The 17153-nt window shown below is 41.3% G+C and overlaps 1 protein-coding gene across 4 annotated transcripts in view; it reads left to right on the forward strand.

Moving 5' to 3' along the window:
* ppp2r3a (protein phosphatase 2, regulatory subunit B'', alpha) overlaps window positions 1-16704 on the forward strand; it is a 51421-nt gene extending 34717 nt beyond the window's left edge. For 2 of the 4 annotated variants that reach the window (XM_027156678.2, XM_027156679.2), the window contains 12 exons: window positions 4682-4918; window positions 5023-5126; window positions 7835-7937; window positions 8013-8087; window positions 8698-8784; window positions 9647-9803; window positions 10269-10317; window positions 10433-10522; window positions 10621-10796; window positions 12949-13067; window positions 13666-13772; window positions 14180-16704. In XM_027156678.2, coding sequence (XP_027012479.2) covers window positions 4682-4918; window positions 5023-5126; window positions 7835-7937; window positions 8013-8087; window positions 8698-8784; window positions 9647-9803; window positions 10269-10317; window positions 10433-10522; window positions 10621-10796; window positions 12949-13067; window positions 13666-13772; window positions 14180-14276 — 1401 coding nt within the window. In that variant the 3' untranslated portion in view covers window positions 14277-16704. Of the gene's footprint in view, window positions 1-172; window positions 792-4681; window positions 4919-5022; window positions 5127-7834; window positions 7938-8012; window positions 8088-8697; window positions 8785-9646; window positions 9804-10268; window positions 10318-10432; window positions 10523-10620; window positions 10797-12948; window positions 13068-13665; window positions 13773-14179 lie in introns of those variants that run through there. The other 2 variants (XM_027156686.2, XM_047820560.1) reach the window with 2 other exon arrangements.
* The last annotated feature ends 449 nt before the right edge of the window (window positions 16705-17153 follow it).

Consider the following 17153-nt stretch of genomic DNA (forward strand, 5'->3'; position numbering starts at 1 on the left):
CACAGTCCGACTCCACGTACCACATGCAGTTCTTCTGCACTCTCTTAACTTTGGCTCAACTTAAATGGGTTGGTTGGGTGGGTGGGTGGTTGGGTGTGAGGGGGCAGTCGGGAGGCTTCCTTTCCCTTCCCTCTCCCATAATGCACCTTTGCTGATCCATGCACACAGATATCTGACACAGCTGCCCCCCCACCCTTCTGTCCCCTCTTGTGCTTGTCAGGACAGAACAGGCTGCGATCAGGGACTTGTCTGGGATTCAGACCCATGCTGGGGTCATGTTTCGCACAGTTGGGATCCACCGGTGGTGCACTTGTGCACTAGTCGTGTTTTTGCGTTCGTGAGAAAGCAGACAGGAGCCTGAAGGCCTTGTCTGGTTGAGGCGATGCTCCTGAGCTTCACTGATAGCTTCCGATTCTCCAGGAATCCCTCCATGTGTCCAGATCCAGAAGGTGGGAGTGTGTGGACAGGAGCTTGCAACCAGACTTTTTGAAGGACGCGTGTGGTTAGTGTGTAGGGTGGAGGGAGCAAAGCAAGGCCATAGGAAGGCTGTAGAGCGTGACCTACAACCTTCCAAAGCGGAAATCACCGAGGACTTTGGAGTTTGTTTCGCCAGTTTGGCCGGTCGGAGTCCGATCGATCTCTCCCTGGACTTTGCAACCATGATGATAAAGGACTCTTCACTCAGGGATGACCCTGACCTGCGGGGGGAGCTGGAGTTTCTGGCACGAGGCTGTGACTTTGTCTTGCCTTCGCGCTTCAAAAAAAGGTTGAAATCTTTCCAGCGAGCACAGGTCAGTTCAGTAATAAAATTACAGAAAAAAACACACCAAGGCTAACTTGCACATGCCGGGGAAGACAAAACTATTCACAGGCAGATACCAACACGGCTATTAATAGGAGCGATAGGAATACAGTGTTCGAGTGAATGTGGTGTACAGGAGGGAGGGCAGTGCAGGGGTAATGTCCTCAGTTACAGCTGTTGTGTTCAATACAGTCAAGTCCAGATTCTAGGTGCACTAACAAGTGCTCTTTATATTTCATCGGATATCAAACAGGCATTTTTAAGGCTGTAATATTGCTAGAATAAAGCTTCTGGACTCATTATGATCTCCACAATTCTCTGATGATGAACTAAAGAACCTGATCGTTGGAAATCAGTTCAGTCACTTTAATCACACCAGTTAATCTCCTACTAGATGTTAATCACCTGAAAACAAATTTCAGGTTAATTGGACCTGCTGAGTTTAATAAGCGCTCCGTTCATCCGATGAGCTTCTGTGGGTCTTTATGGTCTCTGTACTGATATGAAACTTAAACCTTCTTCATTCAACAACACACACACCTGCTGTATGCCTCTAGATCTTCACGTGATTTCCATGAATGTCTTTTAGCAAACAAAAATGATCTGGAGGATTGATGACTTCAAAATCACATGGTTGTAAAAATTTAAATGACAGCAATCTAGAAGATGAATGTGGATCTTTATCAGTTCTTCAAAAAGTGTAGTGCTGCTTATTCATGTATTCATTTATTTCAATATTTATTCCCTCCACTATATTATCTGCATCTTCGCCAACAAATCTCAAACACTTTCCTAAAACCTGTCATCGTCTTCAGCCAGTAGAGTCTAATAGATCTCGTTGTTTAGAAATTAACTTCTTTCCGGAAGACTGGAAGGTTTGTGGTTTATCACAAGTTTTGTAAGGTGTCAGAAAGTTAGTCCTCGAATTGTAACACAAAATTTCCACAAAATTTCCAGAACCCAAACTTCGGATGAACAATTCATACTGATTTTAATTACAGAGAGTAATTTTAGACAAATGTTGAAGTTCCTTATGATTCTGTCTCACTATGACTCCACATTGTGGGTACATTGACTCTACACTTACTAGATGCTACATGCTAGCTCGCTAAATTATCAATTTTGTGACGTCTTTACAAGCGTTCAAAAGGTGTGTTTCTCTTTTTTTTTTTTACACAAAATTACAAATTGCATGGGATGTAGTTTATATTATAATATAGCAGGGTTGGCCAACCTGTCAGAGACCAAGAGCCACATTTTTTACTGTGTTACCGCAAAGAGCCACATCATACACATGGGCACACATGAACATCACCTTTTTTCCCTGCCATTTTGAGAGCGAACTTGACACAAATTGTTTACTCAAATGATCTTGCTCCTACTGGGAAACTTTGAGGTATTTTCATCCCACTCACATGCGCGTTTGACGAAAATACCGTATTGAACTCAAGCGAAGCGAACACGCACAATAAAAAGACACAAATACAAACTTCGATATGAACGTAAGAGCCGCATGAAACCAGGCAAAGAGCCGCGTGCGGCCCGGGAGCCGTGGGTTGGCCACCCCTGTAATATAGTGTAGCAAGTGAGAGGTGAGGAGAACTAATGAAGTGTGTGTGTGTGTGTGTGTGTGTGTGTGTGTGTGTGTGTGTGTGTGTGTGTGTGAGATATACACCTGCCTGTGGCCTTTAAGCAGATATTTACCCTTCAGCTGATGTGTGATGGTCCTTGGAGAGACAGAATAGCGAGTTAGCTAGCAGCTGTGAATAACCCGAGGTGTCCAGAGTGTAAATTAGAAATCAGAGTGTGTACATGCCATGCTTTAGACTGAACCATCATGCTTGCCCTATTTACCCTCCCCCACACACACACACTCCATTCACTTACAGTGCCTTGCAAAAGTATTCATACCCACTGAACCTTTCCGCATTTTGACACGTTACAACCACAAAGAAAAATTTATTTTATTTGGATTTTATGAAACAGACCAAAAGAAAGTGGCACAAAATTGTGAAGTGGAATGAAAATTATAAATGTTTTTTTACAAATAAATATCTGAAAAGTGTGGTGTGCATTTGTATTCAGCCCCCTTTACTCTGATACCCCTAACATCCAGTGAAACCGACTGCCTTCAGAAGTCACCTAATGAGTGAATAGAGTCACCTGTGTGTCATTTAATCTCAGTATAAATACAAGCTGTTCTGTGAAGATCTCAGAAGTGTGTTAGAGATCATTAGTGAACAAACAGCATCATGAAGACCAAAGAACACACCAGACAGGTCAGGGATAAAGTTGTGGAGATGTTTAAAGAAGGGTTATGGTTATAAATTAATATCCCAAGCCTTTAACATCTCACAGAGCATGATGTACGATCCATCATCCAGAAATGGAAAAGTATGGCACGACCGCAAGCCTACCAAGACACGGACGTCCACCTGAACCGACAGGACGTGCAAGGAAAGCATTAATCAGAGAAGCAGCAAAGATTCCCATGGTAACTCTGGAGGAGCTGCAGAGATCCTCAGCTCAGGTGGGAGAACCTGTCCACGGGACAACTATTAGTCGTGCACTCCACAAAACTGCTCTTTATGGAAGAGTGGCAAGGAGAAAGCCATTGTTAAAAGAAGGTCATAAGAAATTCCGTTTGCAGTTTGCGACAAGCCGTGTGGGGGACACAGCAAGCATGTGGAAGAAGGTGCTCTGGTCAGATGAGACCAAAATTGAACTTTTTGGCTAAAATTCTAAACGTTATGTTTAGCGGAAACCACAGCACATCACCCTGAACACACCATCCCCACTGTGAAACATGGTGGTGGCAGCATCATGTTGTGGGGATGCTTTTCTTCAGCAGAGAAAGGGAAGCTGGTCAGAGTCGTTGGGAAGACGGATGGAGCCAAATACAGGGCAATCTTAGATGAAAACCTGTTAGAGTCTGTAAAAGACTTGAGACTTGAGGGCGGAGCTTCACCTTCCAGCAAGACAACGACCCTAAACATACAGCCAGAGCTACAATGGAGTGGTTTAAATCAAAGCATATTCATGTGTTAGAATGGCCCAGTCAAAAGTCCAGACCTAAATCCAATTGAGAATCTGAGGCGAGACCTGTTCACAGTCGCTCGCCATCCAATCTGACTGAGCTTGAGCTATTTTGCAAAGAAGAATGGGCAAAAATTTCACTCTCTAGAGTAGAGCTGGTTGAGACAAACCCCAAAAGACTTGCAGCTGTAACTGCAGTGACCGGTGCTTCTACAAAGTATTGACTCAGTGGGGCTGAATACAAATGCACACCACACATTTCAGATATTTATTTGTAAAAAAAAAAAAATGTGGACACCATTTATTATTTTCCTTCCACTTCACAATTATGTGCCACTTTGTGTCGGTCTGTCACATAAAATCCTAATAAAATACATTTTTGTTTGTGGTTGTAACGTGTCAAAATGTGAAAAAGCTCAGTGGGTGTGAATACTTTTGCAAGGCACTGTATGTGAAAGAGATGGTGTTGATGTGTGTGTGTGTGTGTGTGTGTGGGAATGTGTGTGTTTGTGTGCTTACGGCATATTTTCTGAAGTAATGGATGTCTGTGTGGGTTAGGAAGAGTTTCTTCATCGTTCAGCATTTTAATTTATGATGATGATGGTGATGGTGATGGTGATGATGGTGATGATGATTTACAGTGCAGCACATTGTACACTGCCAATAGATTTTAAGACGGTTCTTGAGTCTTGAACACTTGGATTACAAGACCTTCTTGATCAACCAATATTTATAATACCTTCATTTTACTTTTTATTTTCTATTTCTTTTTTTTGCTCAGTGAAAATAACACCTGAGACCTGATGTTCACCTTTCCATCTTCCTTTGCATCTCTCTTTCTAGATTCAGCCGGAGAAGAAACCTGTCTCTCCTCCTCCTCCTCCTCCCATCCCTCGTTCCCCTTCTCCTCCTCCACCTGCCCCCCCTCCTCCCTCCATTAACATTCCACGCTTTTATTTTCCCACGGGTCTCCCAAACCTCACCGCTAATATCGACGAGGCCATAGTGAAAGTGGAGGCCGCCTTCGCCAAGCTGCAGGAGGAGAAGGCAGACATCTACAAGATGAGCAAGATTGCCAAGGTGACAAGGAATTAGAGAAAGGAAAAATCATCGGATAACTATTTACTGAAAAGTATTTCTAGCCAAAATAAAGACTTTTTTTTACATAATATAATTGTTCTCAGGCATGCGGGTGCCCGCTGTACTGGAAGGCCCCGATGTTTCACTGTGCAGGAGGAGACAGGACTGGCTTTGTCTCTGTCCATTCATTTATTGCCACGTGGCGAAAGTAAGTAAACCCAAAAACTCGAATCCAAATGAATAACTATTAGTTAAAGCCTAATATAAAGACATAAACATGTTCACACGTATGACAAACCTGGTTTCAGTCTAGTCAGGGAGTCGTTATTTATTCAGATCTATAATGAAAGCCTCAGTACTGACACACAGAGACTTAATTAAGATCTTAATTTAACGACTCATACATGACACATGATACAGAAAGATTTCAGTAGATCTCTTCAGAAAGATTTCAGTAGATCTCTTCAGAAAGATTTCAGTAGATCTCTTCAGAAGGATTTCAGTAGATCTCTCTGGAAAGATTTCAGTAGATCTCTCCAGAAGGATTTCAGTAGATCTCTTCAGAAGGATTTCAGTAGATCTCTCTGGAAAGATTTCAGTAGATCTCTCCATTAAAAATATCTCAGTAGATCTCTCCAGAAAGATTTCAGTAGATCTCTTCAGAAAGATTTTAGTAGATCTCTCCAGAAAGATTTCAGTAGATCTCTCCATTAAAATATCTCAGTAGATCTTTTCAGAAAGATTTCAGTAGATCTCTCCATTAAAATATCTCAGTAGATCTCTTCAGAAAGATTTCAGTAGATCTCTTTAGAAAGATTTCAGTAGATCTCTCCATTAAAAATATCTCAGTGGATCTCTTCAGAAAGATTTTAGTAGATCTCTCCAGAAAGATTTCAGTAGATCTCTCCAGTAAAGATGATATCAGTAGATCCCTTCAGAAAGATTTCAGTAGATCCCTTCAGAAATATTTTAGTAGATCTCTCCAGAAGGATTTCAGTAGATCTCTCCAGAAGGATTTCAGTGGATCTCTTCAAAAGGATTTCAGTAGATCTCTCCAGAAAGATTTCAGTAGATCTCTCTGGAAGGATTTCAGTGGATCTCTCCAGAAGGATTTCAGTAGATCTCTTCAGAAGGATTTCAGCAGATCTCTCCAGAAAGATTTCAGTAGATCTCTCCAGAAAAATTTCAGTGGATCTCTTCAGAAAGATTTTAGTAGATCTCTCCAGAAAGATTTCAGTAGATCTCTCCATTAAAATATCTCAGTAGATCTCTTCAGAAAGATTGCAGTAGATCTCTCCATTAAAATATCTCAGTAGATCTCTTCAGAAAGATTTCAGTAGATCTCTCCAGAAAGATTTCAGTAGATCTCTCCATTAAAATATCTCAGTAGATCTCTCCAGACAGATTTCAGTAGATCTCTCCATTAAAAATATCTCAGTAGATCTCTCCAGAAAGATTTCAGTAGATCTCTCCATTAAAATATTTCAGTAGATCTCTTCAGAAAGATTTCAGTAGATCTCTTCAGAAAGATTTCAGTAGATCTCTCCATTAAAAATATCTCAGTAGATCTCTTCAGAAAGATTTCAGTGGATCTCTTCAGAAAGATTTTAGTAGATCTCTCCAGAAAGATTTCATTAGATCTCTCCAGTAAAGATGATATCAGTAGATCCCTTCAGAAAGATTTCAGTAGATCCCTTCAGAAAGATTTTAGTAGATCTCTCCAGAAGGATTTCAGTAGATCTCTCCAGAAGGATTTCAGTGGATCTCTTCAAAAGGATTTCAGTAGATCTCTCCAGAAAGATTTCAGTAGATCTCTCTGGAAGGATTTCAGTGGATCTCTCCAGAAGGATTTCAGTAGATCTCTCCAGAAGGATTTCAGTAGATCTCTCCAGAAGGATTTCAGTAGATCTCTTCAGAAGGATTTCAGTAGATCTCTCCAGAAAGATTTCAGTAGATCTCTCCAGAAAAATTTCAGTAGATCTCTTCAGAAAGATTTTAGTAGATCTCTCCAGAAAGATTTCAGTAGATCTCTCCATTAAAATATCTCAGTAGATCTCTTCAGAAAGATTTCAGTAGATCTCTCCATTAAAATATCTCAGTAGATCTCTTCAGAAAGATTTCAGTAGATCTCTCCAGAAAGATTTCAGTAGATCTCTCCATTAAAATATCTCAGTAGATCTCTCCAGAAAGATTTCAGTAGATCTCTCCATTAATATATCTCAGTAGATCTCTCCAGAAAGATTTCAGTAGATCTCTCCAGAAAGATTTCAGTAGATCTCTCCATTAAAAATATCTCAGTAGATCTCTTCAGAAAGATTTCAGTGGATCTCTTCAGAAAGATTTTAGTAGATCTCTCCAGAAAGATTTCAGTAGATCTCTCCAGTAAAGATGATATCAGTAGATCCCTTCAGAAAGATTTCAGTAGATCCCTTCAGAAAGATTTTAGTAGATCTCTCCAGAAAGATTTCAGTAGATCTCTCCATTAAAAATATCTCAGTAGATCTCTTCAGAAATATTTCAGTAGATCTCTCTAGAAAGATTTCAGTAGATCTTTCCAGTAAAGATGATATCAGTAGGTGGATGTCATCACTCTCCAGTGATGGATGTGAAGTTTATGAAATGTAGTGATCATAACAACAGCTTTTGTTACAAAGAGATGTAGAGAAATAGAGATGTAAACGTCCCTACAGTGGACTCTGAGATTACACAGTGTTGGTGTGGAGATACCCAGTTTAATTTTATAGTGTGTCTTTGTGGAACCATCCATACAACAGGAAGTGTGATATACAGCAAATACAGAAAGCTGGGAGTAAAAGTAGATAATCATCAGGACAAATAATATCATAAACACACACACAGACACACACATACACACACACACACAGACACACACACATTCCCTCTTTCTCTGTGCAGATTGTTACACAGCTGCTATGACGATGCGTCCAAGTTTGTTTACTTGCTGGCCAAGCCGGGCTGCACGTACCTGGAACAGGAAGACTTCATCCCCCTCTTACAGGTGTGTGTGTTTGGGTGTGTAAATCATATATTTGTGATCATTTTATGTTTAATCACTGTGTTTTCTTCCTTTCAGGACATCGTGGACACTCATCCGGGTCTGACATTTTTAAAAGACGCTCCTGAATTCCATTCCCGCTACATCACCACCGTACGTCACGCTTACATTCACTACGTTCAGCATCAGAATCACTCATCACTGTGGCAGCCATGCTGTCTTAACAGGCCTGTACATGTTTTCTCATTCTGTAGCTGAATCATAGCCAACGGTCCCTAGAAAGTGTGTGATTATTTTTAAAACTGAGCTGAGTTCATCAAACTGCGACATGAACCACCGCGTGTCTGTCTGTCTGTCTGTGGACAGCTGGGACACGCCTGTCGCTCCGAGTGTGTGTGTGTGTGTGTTTTAGAGGGAATAGTAATTATAGTCATGTGTGACATCACGGAAACACTGAGACCTCTGCCCCCTGACCGTATTTGGTTGCTTCCTGTTCTATTGCTCACTTGAACACAAAACTACCAGGAAGCAGAAGCTGGTCTGAAATATTAGTGTTCAGATATTGTCACTGCAGCACCAATTATTAGCACAGTTAGCACTCTCTCTCGTGCACACACACACACACACACACACACACACAACTAAACGAATCAACCACACCCCAAACTGTTTATCTGTGGACATCCATCAGTAACATTTGTGGAAAATAGGTGTTTAAAAATGACCGACGATTGTGTGTGTGTGTGTGTGTGTGTGTGTGTAGGTGATCCAGAGGATATTTTACACAGTGAACCGTTCATGGACAGGTAGGATCACCATGACTGAGCTCAGGAGAAGTAACTTCCTTCAGGTACACAGTCTATTGCTCCTGATCACTTCACTGCACCCTTTTAAACCATTCACACAAATTTCTCCGGTTTATTTGCTTTACGTCCGGCTTGTGACCGAGTGAACGCTTTAGAGAATCGCTGGAGTAGTCAGGACAGGCTTATTTAAAGCTCATGTGAAACTGAGCGAGGCCACGCTAAAAACAAACAGGAAAGCCGGGGTTTAAAAAGGGGTAATGATTCACCTCCAGCCTCATATACTGAACATACACCACACACAGGCTCTCACCTTAGAGCTGGTCCATAATTATTGTTTCTTAAAGTGTTAAACGTTTATAATAAGCATGATGTTTAATGATATATATATAAGTGTCAGCACCTGACCTTCTCACCAGTGGGGGATTTTTTTTCTCCACATTGGAAACACACAGTTGTATTGAGCATCTCTGTGGCTGTAGTGTTACAGTCTCACTTCACTATTAAACCCTGCTCCGGCACGGCGAAGTCTCTGTGTGGCTCCATGAAGACATGGTGTGGAGGTGGAGGTCGGAGTGAAGAACTCCAGTGTCCTGCTAGTTAGTTCGGAACGCACTCAGTTGAGCTGTTACTGATCCTCCCTCGTAATGCGCGGACCGTTCGTTTAAAACCGTACGTGTACGCTAACTGACTTAGCTAGCATTAGCCTAACGTTACATTAACTAGCTAACGTGAAAGTTCAGCTTATTGTCCACGATGTGTTGAGTACAAGTAGATATCTCGCTTCCTGTCGCTTCCTGAGCTACTAATAGTTCAACAAGAAAATAAATACTTTATACATAAGTATAAAAATAAGGTATTTATTGTGTGTGTGTGTGTGTGTGTGTGTGTGTGTGTGTGTGTGTACAGACACTGGCCCTGTTGGAGGAGGAGGACGATATTAATCAGATCACAGATTATTTCTCTTATGAACACTTCTATGTCATTTATTGTAAGTTCTGGGAGTTGGACACTGACCACGACCTTTTCATCGACCCCAAAGATCTCTCACGATACAACGACCATGGTGAGGTTACAAATCAGTTCACACACACACACACACACACACACACACACACACACACACACACACACACACACACACACACCTCCAATGTGTTCGGTAAATAGTCATAAATTTGAGCTTAGCATCAAGCGCTAACTGAAACCTAATGGCTTCTGTGGTACTGAGAAACACTATAAATGTTTATGTGAGATTTATTTTCTTCTAAAGCAAACCGATCTTTTAATAGCGATTGTTCTGTTTTAAATGTGACGCTGCAGGAACTTCTTTATCAAACCTCAGCAGAGCTAAATATTGTGAAAGCTATCGTGTTCCGTCAGCACCGAGGCGGCGGGTTATATTTTCGTGGCAGCGTGATATTTTTGCCGCGTTGAACGCAGCCCTAATTCAGACATGTTCGTGAAGATGTGTTTAGGGCGATGCACTAAAAATGGAGTTTGTGTTGAAATGTGTTTTATTTCATCGCAGCTTCATCCAGCAGGATCATCGAGAGACTTTTCTCAGGAGCTGTCACTCGGTGAGAGGAAAACACCACCAGCGCTGAATACACACACACACACACACACACACACACATAAACACACACAATGTTTAGGTTATTAATTATAAATGTGTGTGTGTGTATGTTTCAGGGGAAACTCTGTGCAGAGAGAAGGACGTATGAGTTACGCTGAGTTTGTGTGGTTCCTCATCTCAGAAGAGGATAAGAAGAACCCAACAAGGTAACTGTAGAAATCCGGTGACACAAACTACGTGATGTGTGTTCATGTATCGTGAGTGTGTTTATAACCACCACCACCACGACGACGTGTGTGTGCAGTATAGAGTACTGGTTCCGCTCTATGGATCTGGATGGCGATGGAGTTCTCTCCATGTATGAGCTGGAATTCTTCTACGAGGAACAGTGTGAGCGCATGGAGGGGATGGGAATTGAACCTCTGCCCTTCCAAGACCTGCTGTGCCAGATGCTTGACCTTGTCAAACCAGAGAGCCAAGGTCAGTAACCGGTCAGAGGTCAAACATCTCACCCTGCAACAGGAAGTTATTAACATTAAAACCGTTAAGACTCAAAAAAAAAAAAACTTTCAGAAACAACGGTCTAAGAAGTAACACTCAAACAAATCACTTACAGAAGTAACAAAACTCAATAACTCAATAAGACTCCGCCTTAAAAAAAGTGGTACTTATTAAAGGTCACACCCATAAGACTGAAGTCACCTTATACTGAGCACCAGGGTCTCTTTCAGGTCCTCTTCACTTACAGCAGGGTTCGAATATAAGCGCGCTTTCATTACCATCATTACTAACGGGAAACACGAGGTCTTCATCATGGCAGGCACTTTATTTCCAGGGATTTCACAACAGCGTAACAGATATTGCGTCATCGGGTAGGCGTGGCCTATTTGATAATCTAACCCGAACCCTAACCGTAGTTTTTGGCTGTTTATTTGTTTTCTAAAATAAATCTACCTGTATGACTGTTTTGTCCTTCGTAGTATGCTGGTTTTTTTTTGTTTTTTTAAAGAGGGCGTTTTTCCAAGACCTCCGTAAACACGCCCACTTTACGTCATGGTAACGAAACTCCTGGAAATTAGCGAATGCCTCTTCATCACACTGATTAGATTAGATTAGATTAGATTAGATACCGAATCCTGCTCTGTCTCGTACTTTAGAGCGTCAGTGTGCGAGCAGAGTCGTGTTCTGTAGGAATGTTCTCTAGGGTCATATACTGCGCTGCTTGTAAGTTTGTGAACCCTTTAGAAATGTCTGGATTTCTGAGTAAATGTGACTCAAAACACCATCAGATTTTCACACGAGTCCCAAAAGCAGACAAAGTGAACATCATAAAACAAATCAGACAAATATATCATACGTTGTCATGAAAATGTTCCGATATTATATATCTGTGACAGGCAAAAGTATGTGAACCTCTAGGTTTAGTATTTAATTTGAAGGTCAAATTTGAGTCAAATTTCCATGATGGTCCTGTTTTATATAAATGTTCAGTTCACGTTCAGGTTTATTTGTATAGCACAGTTACAAACAGCCACACGGCTGACCGAAGCGCTTCACGGTTCGTTTGACATTTCAGTTACACTTAAAAATACGCACATGCACGATAAGATAGTTCAAGAAACTAAAATAAGAATTATTTAAAAAAATAAAATAACCAGATTAAAAGAAAGTAATATAGATATAAACCATAAGATATAACAGACATAAAATCCTACGCAATCATGAAAAGGCTAGAGAAAATAAGTGGGTCTTTACTGTAGCATGGACTTAAAACTAAAATGGTGGGAGACGTCCTAATCTCTAGCGGCAGGGAGTTCCATAGTCTAGGACCGGCCACAGATAAGGCAACGCTCTCCTCTACGCTTGAGCCGTACACGAGGGACGACCGACATAGCCTGGACAGATGAACGAAGACTTCTAGTAGGAATGTAGGGATGAAGAAGTTCAGATAGGTAGAGAGGAGCGGTATTATGGAGAGACTTATAGACAAAGAGTAAAATCTTAAAACCTATTCTCTGAGAAATCGGCAGCCAGTGTTGAGATGTGAGGATGGGAGTGATGTGATGTGTCCGTGTTTGCGACGACTAGAGAGAAATCTGGCAGCAGCATTTTGAACGAGCTGGAGACGTAATCTGAGTTTCAGATATACCGCGATATAAAGAGTTACAGTACAGGGGTCACGGTGGCTTAGTGGTTAGCACGTTCGCCTCACACCTTCAGCATTGGGGGTTCGATTTCCGCCTCCACCTTGTGTGTGTGGAGTTTGCATGTTCTCCCCGTGCTCGGGGGTTTCCTCCGGGTACTTCGGTTTCCTCCCCCGGTACAAAGACATGCATGGTAGGTTGATTGGCATCTCTGGGAAATTGTCCGTAGTGTGTGAGTGTGTGAGTGAATGAGAGTGTGTGTGTGTGCCCTGTGATGGGTTGGCACTCCATCCTGCCTCGATGCCCGATGACGCATTTTTCTCAATAGAAATTTAGGACTCATGAAAATCTGAAGATGTTTTTGTTCACATTTATACAGAAATATAGGAATTTGTAAAGGGTTGACAAACTGACAAGCGACACTGTATATGTAGTTTTCCGGAGTGTGTGATGTTTATGCTTATGTGCAATAATCATTGTGTGTGTAGGTAAGATTACTCTGCGTGATCTGAAGCGCTGCAGGATGGCCCACATCTTCTTCGACACGTTCTTTAACCTGGATAAATACCTGGACCACGAGCAGAGAGACCCGTTCTCTGTGCAGAAGGTCTGTTTATCTGTCAGTCTTCAGTTTCCACCTCATATCTATTCATCTATATACAGTACTGTAATGCACTAAAGTGGGAAGTCATGGCCTAATGGTTAGAGAGTCTGACTCCTAACCCTAAGGTTGTGGGTTCAAGTCTCGGGCCGGCAATACTACGACTGAGGTGCCCTTGAGCAAGGCAGCGAACAAACCCCCCAACCCCACCCCCCACCCCGCCACCCCCCACTGCTACCCGGGCGCTGCAGCATAAACGGCTGCCCACTGCTCCGGGTGTGTGTTCACGGTCTGTGTGTGTGTGTGTGTGTGTTCACCGCTGTGTGTGTGTTCACCGCTGTGTGTGTGTTCACCGCTGTGTGTGTGTTCACAGTATGTGTGTGTGTGTGTGTGTGTGTGTGTGTGTGTGTGTGTGTGTATGTGTGTGTGTGTGTGTGTTCACCGCTGTGTGGATGGGTTAAATGCAGAGAACGAATTTTGAGTATGGGTCACCTTATCACATCAGTGTATAGCACATCACTTCTTCACTAAAGTGTGTGTGTGTGTGTGTGTGTGTGTGTGTGTGTGTGTGTGTGTGTGTGTGTGTGTGTGTGTGTGTGTGTAGGATGTGGAAAGTGAGGGTCCGGAGCCCTCAGACTGGGATAAGTACGCATCAGAAGAGTATGAGATCCTGGTAGCAGAGGAGACGGTCAGTGAGCATCTGCATGACGGGTAAACACACAAACACACACACACACACACACACACATACACACACACACACACACACATACACTAATTTGGTTCTAACATCTTTTATGTAATAAACATCTATATTTTCTTAGCTGCTAATATTTACCCAGAATGCTAATGTGTATCACAGAGCAGTCATGTGTGTTATTCATCACCTGGTCAGTGTGTGGTTTAACTCCTGTTTAGTTTGGAAATGGTTTTTACTTGGTTAGGCGAGTAACCTCTAGTTAGATGCTTGTATTTATAGAGTCATAAGCTGATTAGTGATTATCATTTAGCATTAGATTCAATGTCTGATATGAGATATTTAGTTAACAGGTTTTGTGTGTGTGTGTGTGTGTGTGTGTGTGTGTGTGTGTGTGTGTGTGTGTGTGTTGCTGTTGCAGCTCTTTTGAGGATGATCACGAGTGTGAGGAGCTTCCCGTTACATCTGATATCGGAAACAAAATGGACAAACTGGTGATCTCTGATCTGTCTCCATGATCAACTTGAAGCTCGCTTACAGGAAATACACACTTTTATACAGTGCAGAAACAGACTGTGTGTGTATATGTGTGTGAGTGTGTGTGTGTGTGTGTGAGAGAGAGAGAGAGTCTGTGAGAGATCGTAAACTCCCACCAATTGTTCTGTATGTCTTAACCGTTATCACCAACAAACTCCACTCCTCGTGATCTGAATAAAACAGCCGGCTGGTTCCACTTTATTTAATGAAAATAAAAATAATAAAAAGACATAATGACATGAGACAGATGCTGTAGGGCACTTTATTAGGGTTCTGGCTTGAAGGGAACGCTGTGGGTGTCAAAATCTCACATTTTTACATTTAAAATCAGAGCACAGCTTAGACTGGAAGAAAAGAAGAAAGATGAAAATAATTGTAATTAAAAAATTGAGATTTCTGTTGTGTAACTTTGTCTAAGCGACACAAATTCTTCATATGTTCACGTTAATGTTGTAAATTTGTGCCTTGAACAAAATGCCCAACACACCAGTGTAGGAAATTATATCTGTGAGAACACCGTTGCTAAGCAACTGGGAAACGCACACGTCGAGGATATGCTAGCTAGCTAAGAAAAGACGGAATCATTCGGAAGGTGGACGTTTCTCTCTGCACGGCTATAATCATTTCATTTCGTACTCATAAGCTCTTAGAAAGTCACCTAGCGAAGCTAGTTAATGTAAGTGAACACAATTCACTCAATATTTGAGTGCTAACAGACAGGATGCCACTGTTGCTAAGCAACCGAAAAACGTCCGCACCGAACACAAGCGAGCCAGAACGTAGATGTTTATAGATGAAGTAAGGAATCAGTGACAGTGGAAGGTAGACAGAAGAGTCAGGAACGTTAACATTTCTCTCAGATGGGTTGGTAAATTTAAGAACACAAACGTTTGGTTTCCCAACACGATTAAAGTGGAGAAAGTCACGAGAGCACCGGTACGTACCGGGAGAGCAGTTACGTCAACTATAGCTAGCTAGGAAATATTAACATGAATACAAGACTCGCAAGCTGTGACTAAAGCAAGCCAAAAAAACCCAAAAACCAATCAAAACAATCGGACAGTGGCTGTGAGATTTGACGCCGCAGGGTTAGCGTAAAGCTGGAACAGTTTATTAGAATTTTGTGTGAGTGAAATGATGCACAGTAAAATATTGCACATTAATACTGAGTGCTGAACCAGTCATAGTGATGTAGTTACGGTGCCCTGTGGCCACTTCAGGTATTGCATGTTAACATGAAATATGTTGTGGAGACTCGATGTTTATTTACTACTTTATTTCTTCTTCTTTTTTTTTTGTTTTTTTTTTTGTATCTTGACTACAAACTGAAATTCAAACTTCTCTAAACATTTCCATATTCACAATTTTACAAACGTGGGAACTAAAACAGGACAATCTTTAAACATTTAGTAGAGACTTCTAGAAAGCTTCGCCACATCGATCAGTCTGGCTTCAACACGGTCGCCTTTTAAACGGCGAACTCATGCAGGGACTTCTCTCCTTCCCCAAGTTAGCTGTTAGCATGCGAGTTAACCGCTAGTGTTTGGTTTAGCTAGCACTTAGTGGTTGCTATTTGTATTTGATTGCTAACATTTGGGTTAGCGAATAGCATTTTGACATGTAGTGACGTTTGTGCACCATAGGGGGTGCTGTTCTGCCCTCTACACTACAACCTTGTCCACTTTACTTTTGGTTGACTCATGACATCATCTTAAATCATTAAAGTGTGTGTACGTGTGTGTTGGATTAGCACTGCGTCTAACTCTAACACACTCTCTAACTGTTCACTGTTTTTATGTAATTAGTGTAATATATAATATATATAATTTATAATAAGTGTGTGTGTGTGTGTGTGTGTGTGTGTGTGTGTGTGTGTGTGTGTGTGTGTGTGTGAGTGCGTGATTGTGAGTGTGTGTATCCTGTAGCCGCAGTGTGTTTTCTAACAACCTCTGTAAATGCCTCTGTATTTAATGTTACTGTATTATTTTGGCGTTAGTCTCTGCCACTGCGTGGTGGAGGTGGAGTTTTAAACGCTGAAAAACGGACAGATGTTGAACCGCAGTGTTTCTATGACGACGTGTGTGATGAATTCGGCGTTGGACAACAATCATCTTTCCTGGACTTTTCCCAGCTCAGTCATCAAGAGTGAAGATGAAACCTGCTGTAGTGTTACGCCGTTATTCACGTTAACGATCTATGCAAACCCTCAACCCTGTGCAGCTGATTAACATCAAACTCTGTGTGCAGCCTTATTTTAAGTTTTATATCATCATATATATAGCTATATATAAATCTAAACATATTTCCATGTGTATTTTTTTTTGTCTTGCTTTCAGACTTGGAGATGCCTCATGTGTTCGCATGACTTTTTTTCCCTTTATTAAAATAAATAAAAGAGTTTTAAAAGCTGTTCCTTTATGTTTCTTACTTTTTTTGTTTATGAAAGTCACAGCAGATTCATGTTATAATATGTTGTATAACATTGTTAATTTTGCTCATATGCATTTATGCTGCAGTGAAAAAGGTTTAAAAGTTAAGCTGTCATGATGATCATGATCTTAACTGGACGTGTAGATAACAACGATCCCAGGTCCACCAAGCTGCCACTGCTGGGCCCCTGAGCAAGGCCCTTAATTGGGTGTCTGCTAAATGTATAAGATCGTAATCTATCATTTATTTTATGGTTATTATTTACTTTAACAACTGCAGTATTTATGTTTATGTTTCTCTATGTTACGTTTCCTAACTCTACGAGTCTCAGATATAAATACTAAATATAATAAAGCTGTTAAAATGCTGAGTTTAGTGCAGAGAATTAAAATAAATCTCGGATGAACTAACCCTTGAACTTAAATGTC

The sequence above is a fragment of the Tachysurus fulvidraco genome, chromosome 11 (assembly GCF_022655615.1).
Source record: "Tachysurus fulvidraco isolate hzauxx_2018 chromosome 11, HZAU_PFXX_2.0, whole genome shotgun sequence".
Taxonomy (NCBI): domain Eukaryota; kingdom Metazoa; phylum Chordata; class Actinopteri; order Siluriformes; family Bagridae; genus Tachysurus; species Tachysurus fulvidraco.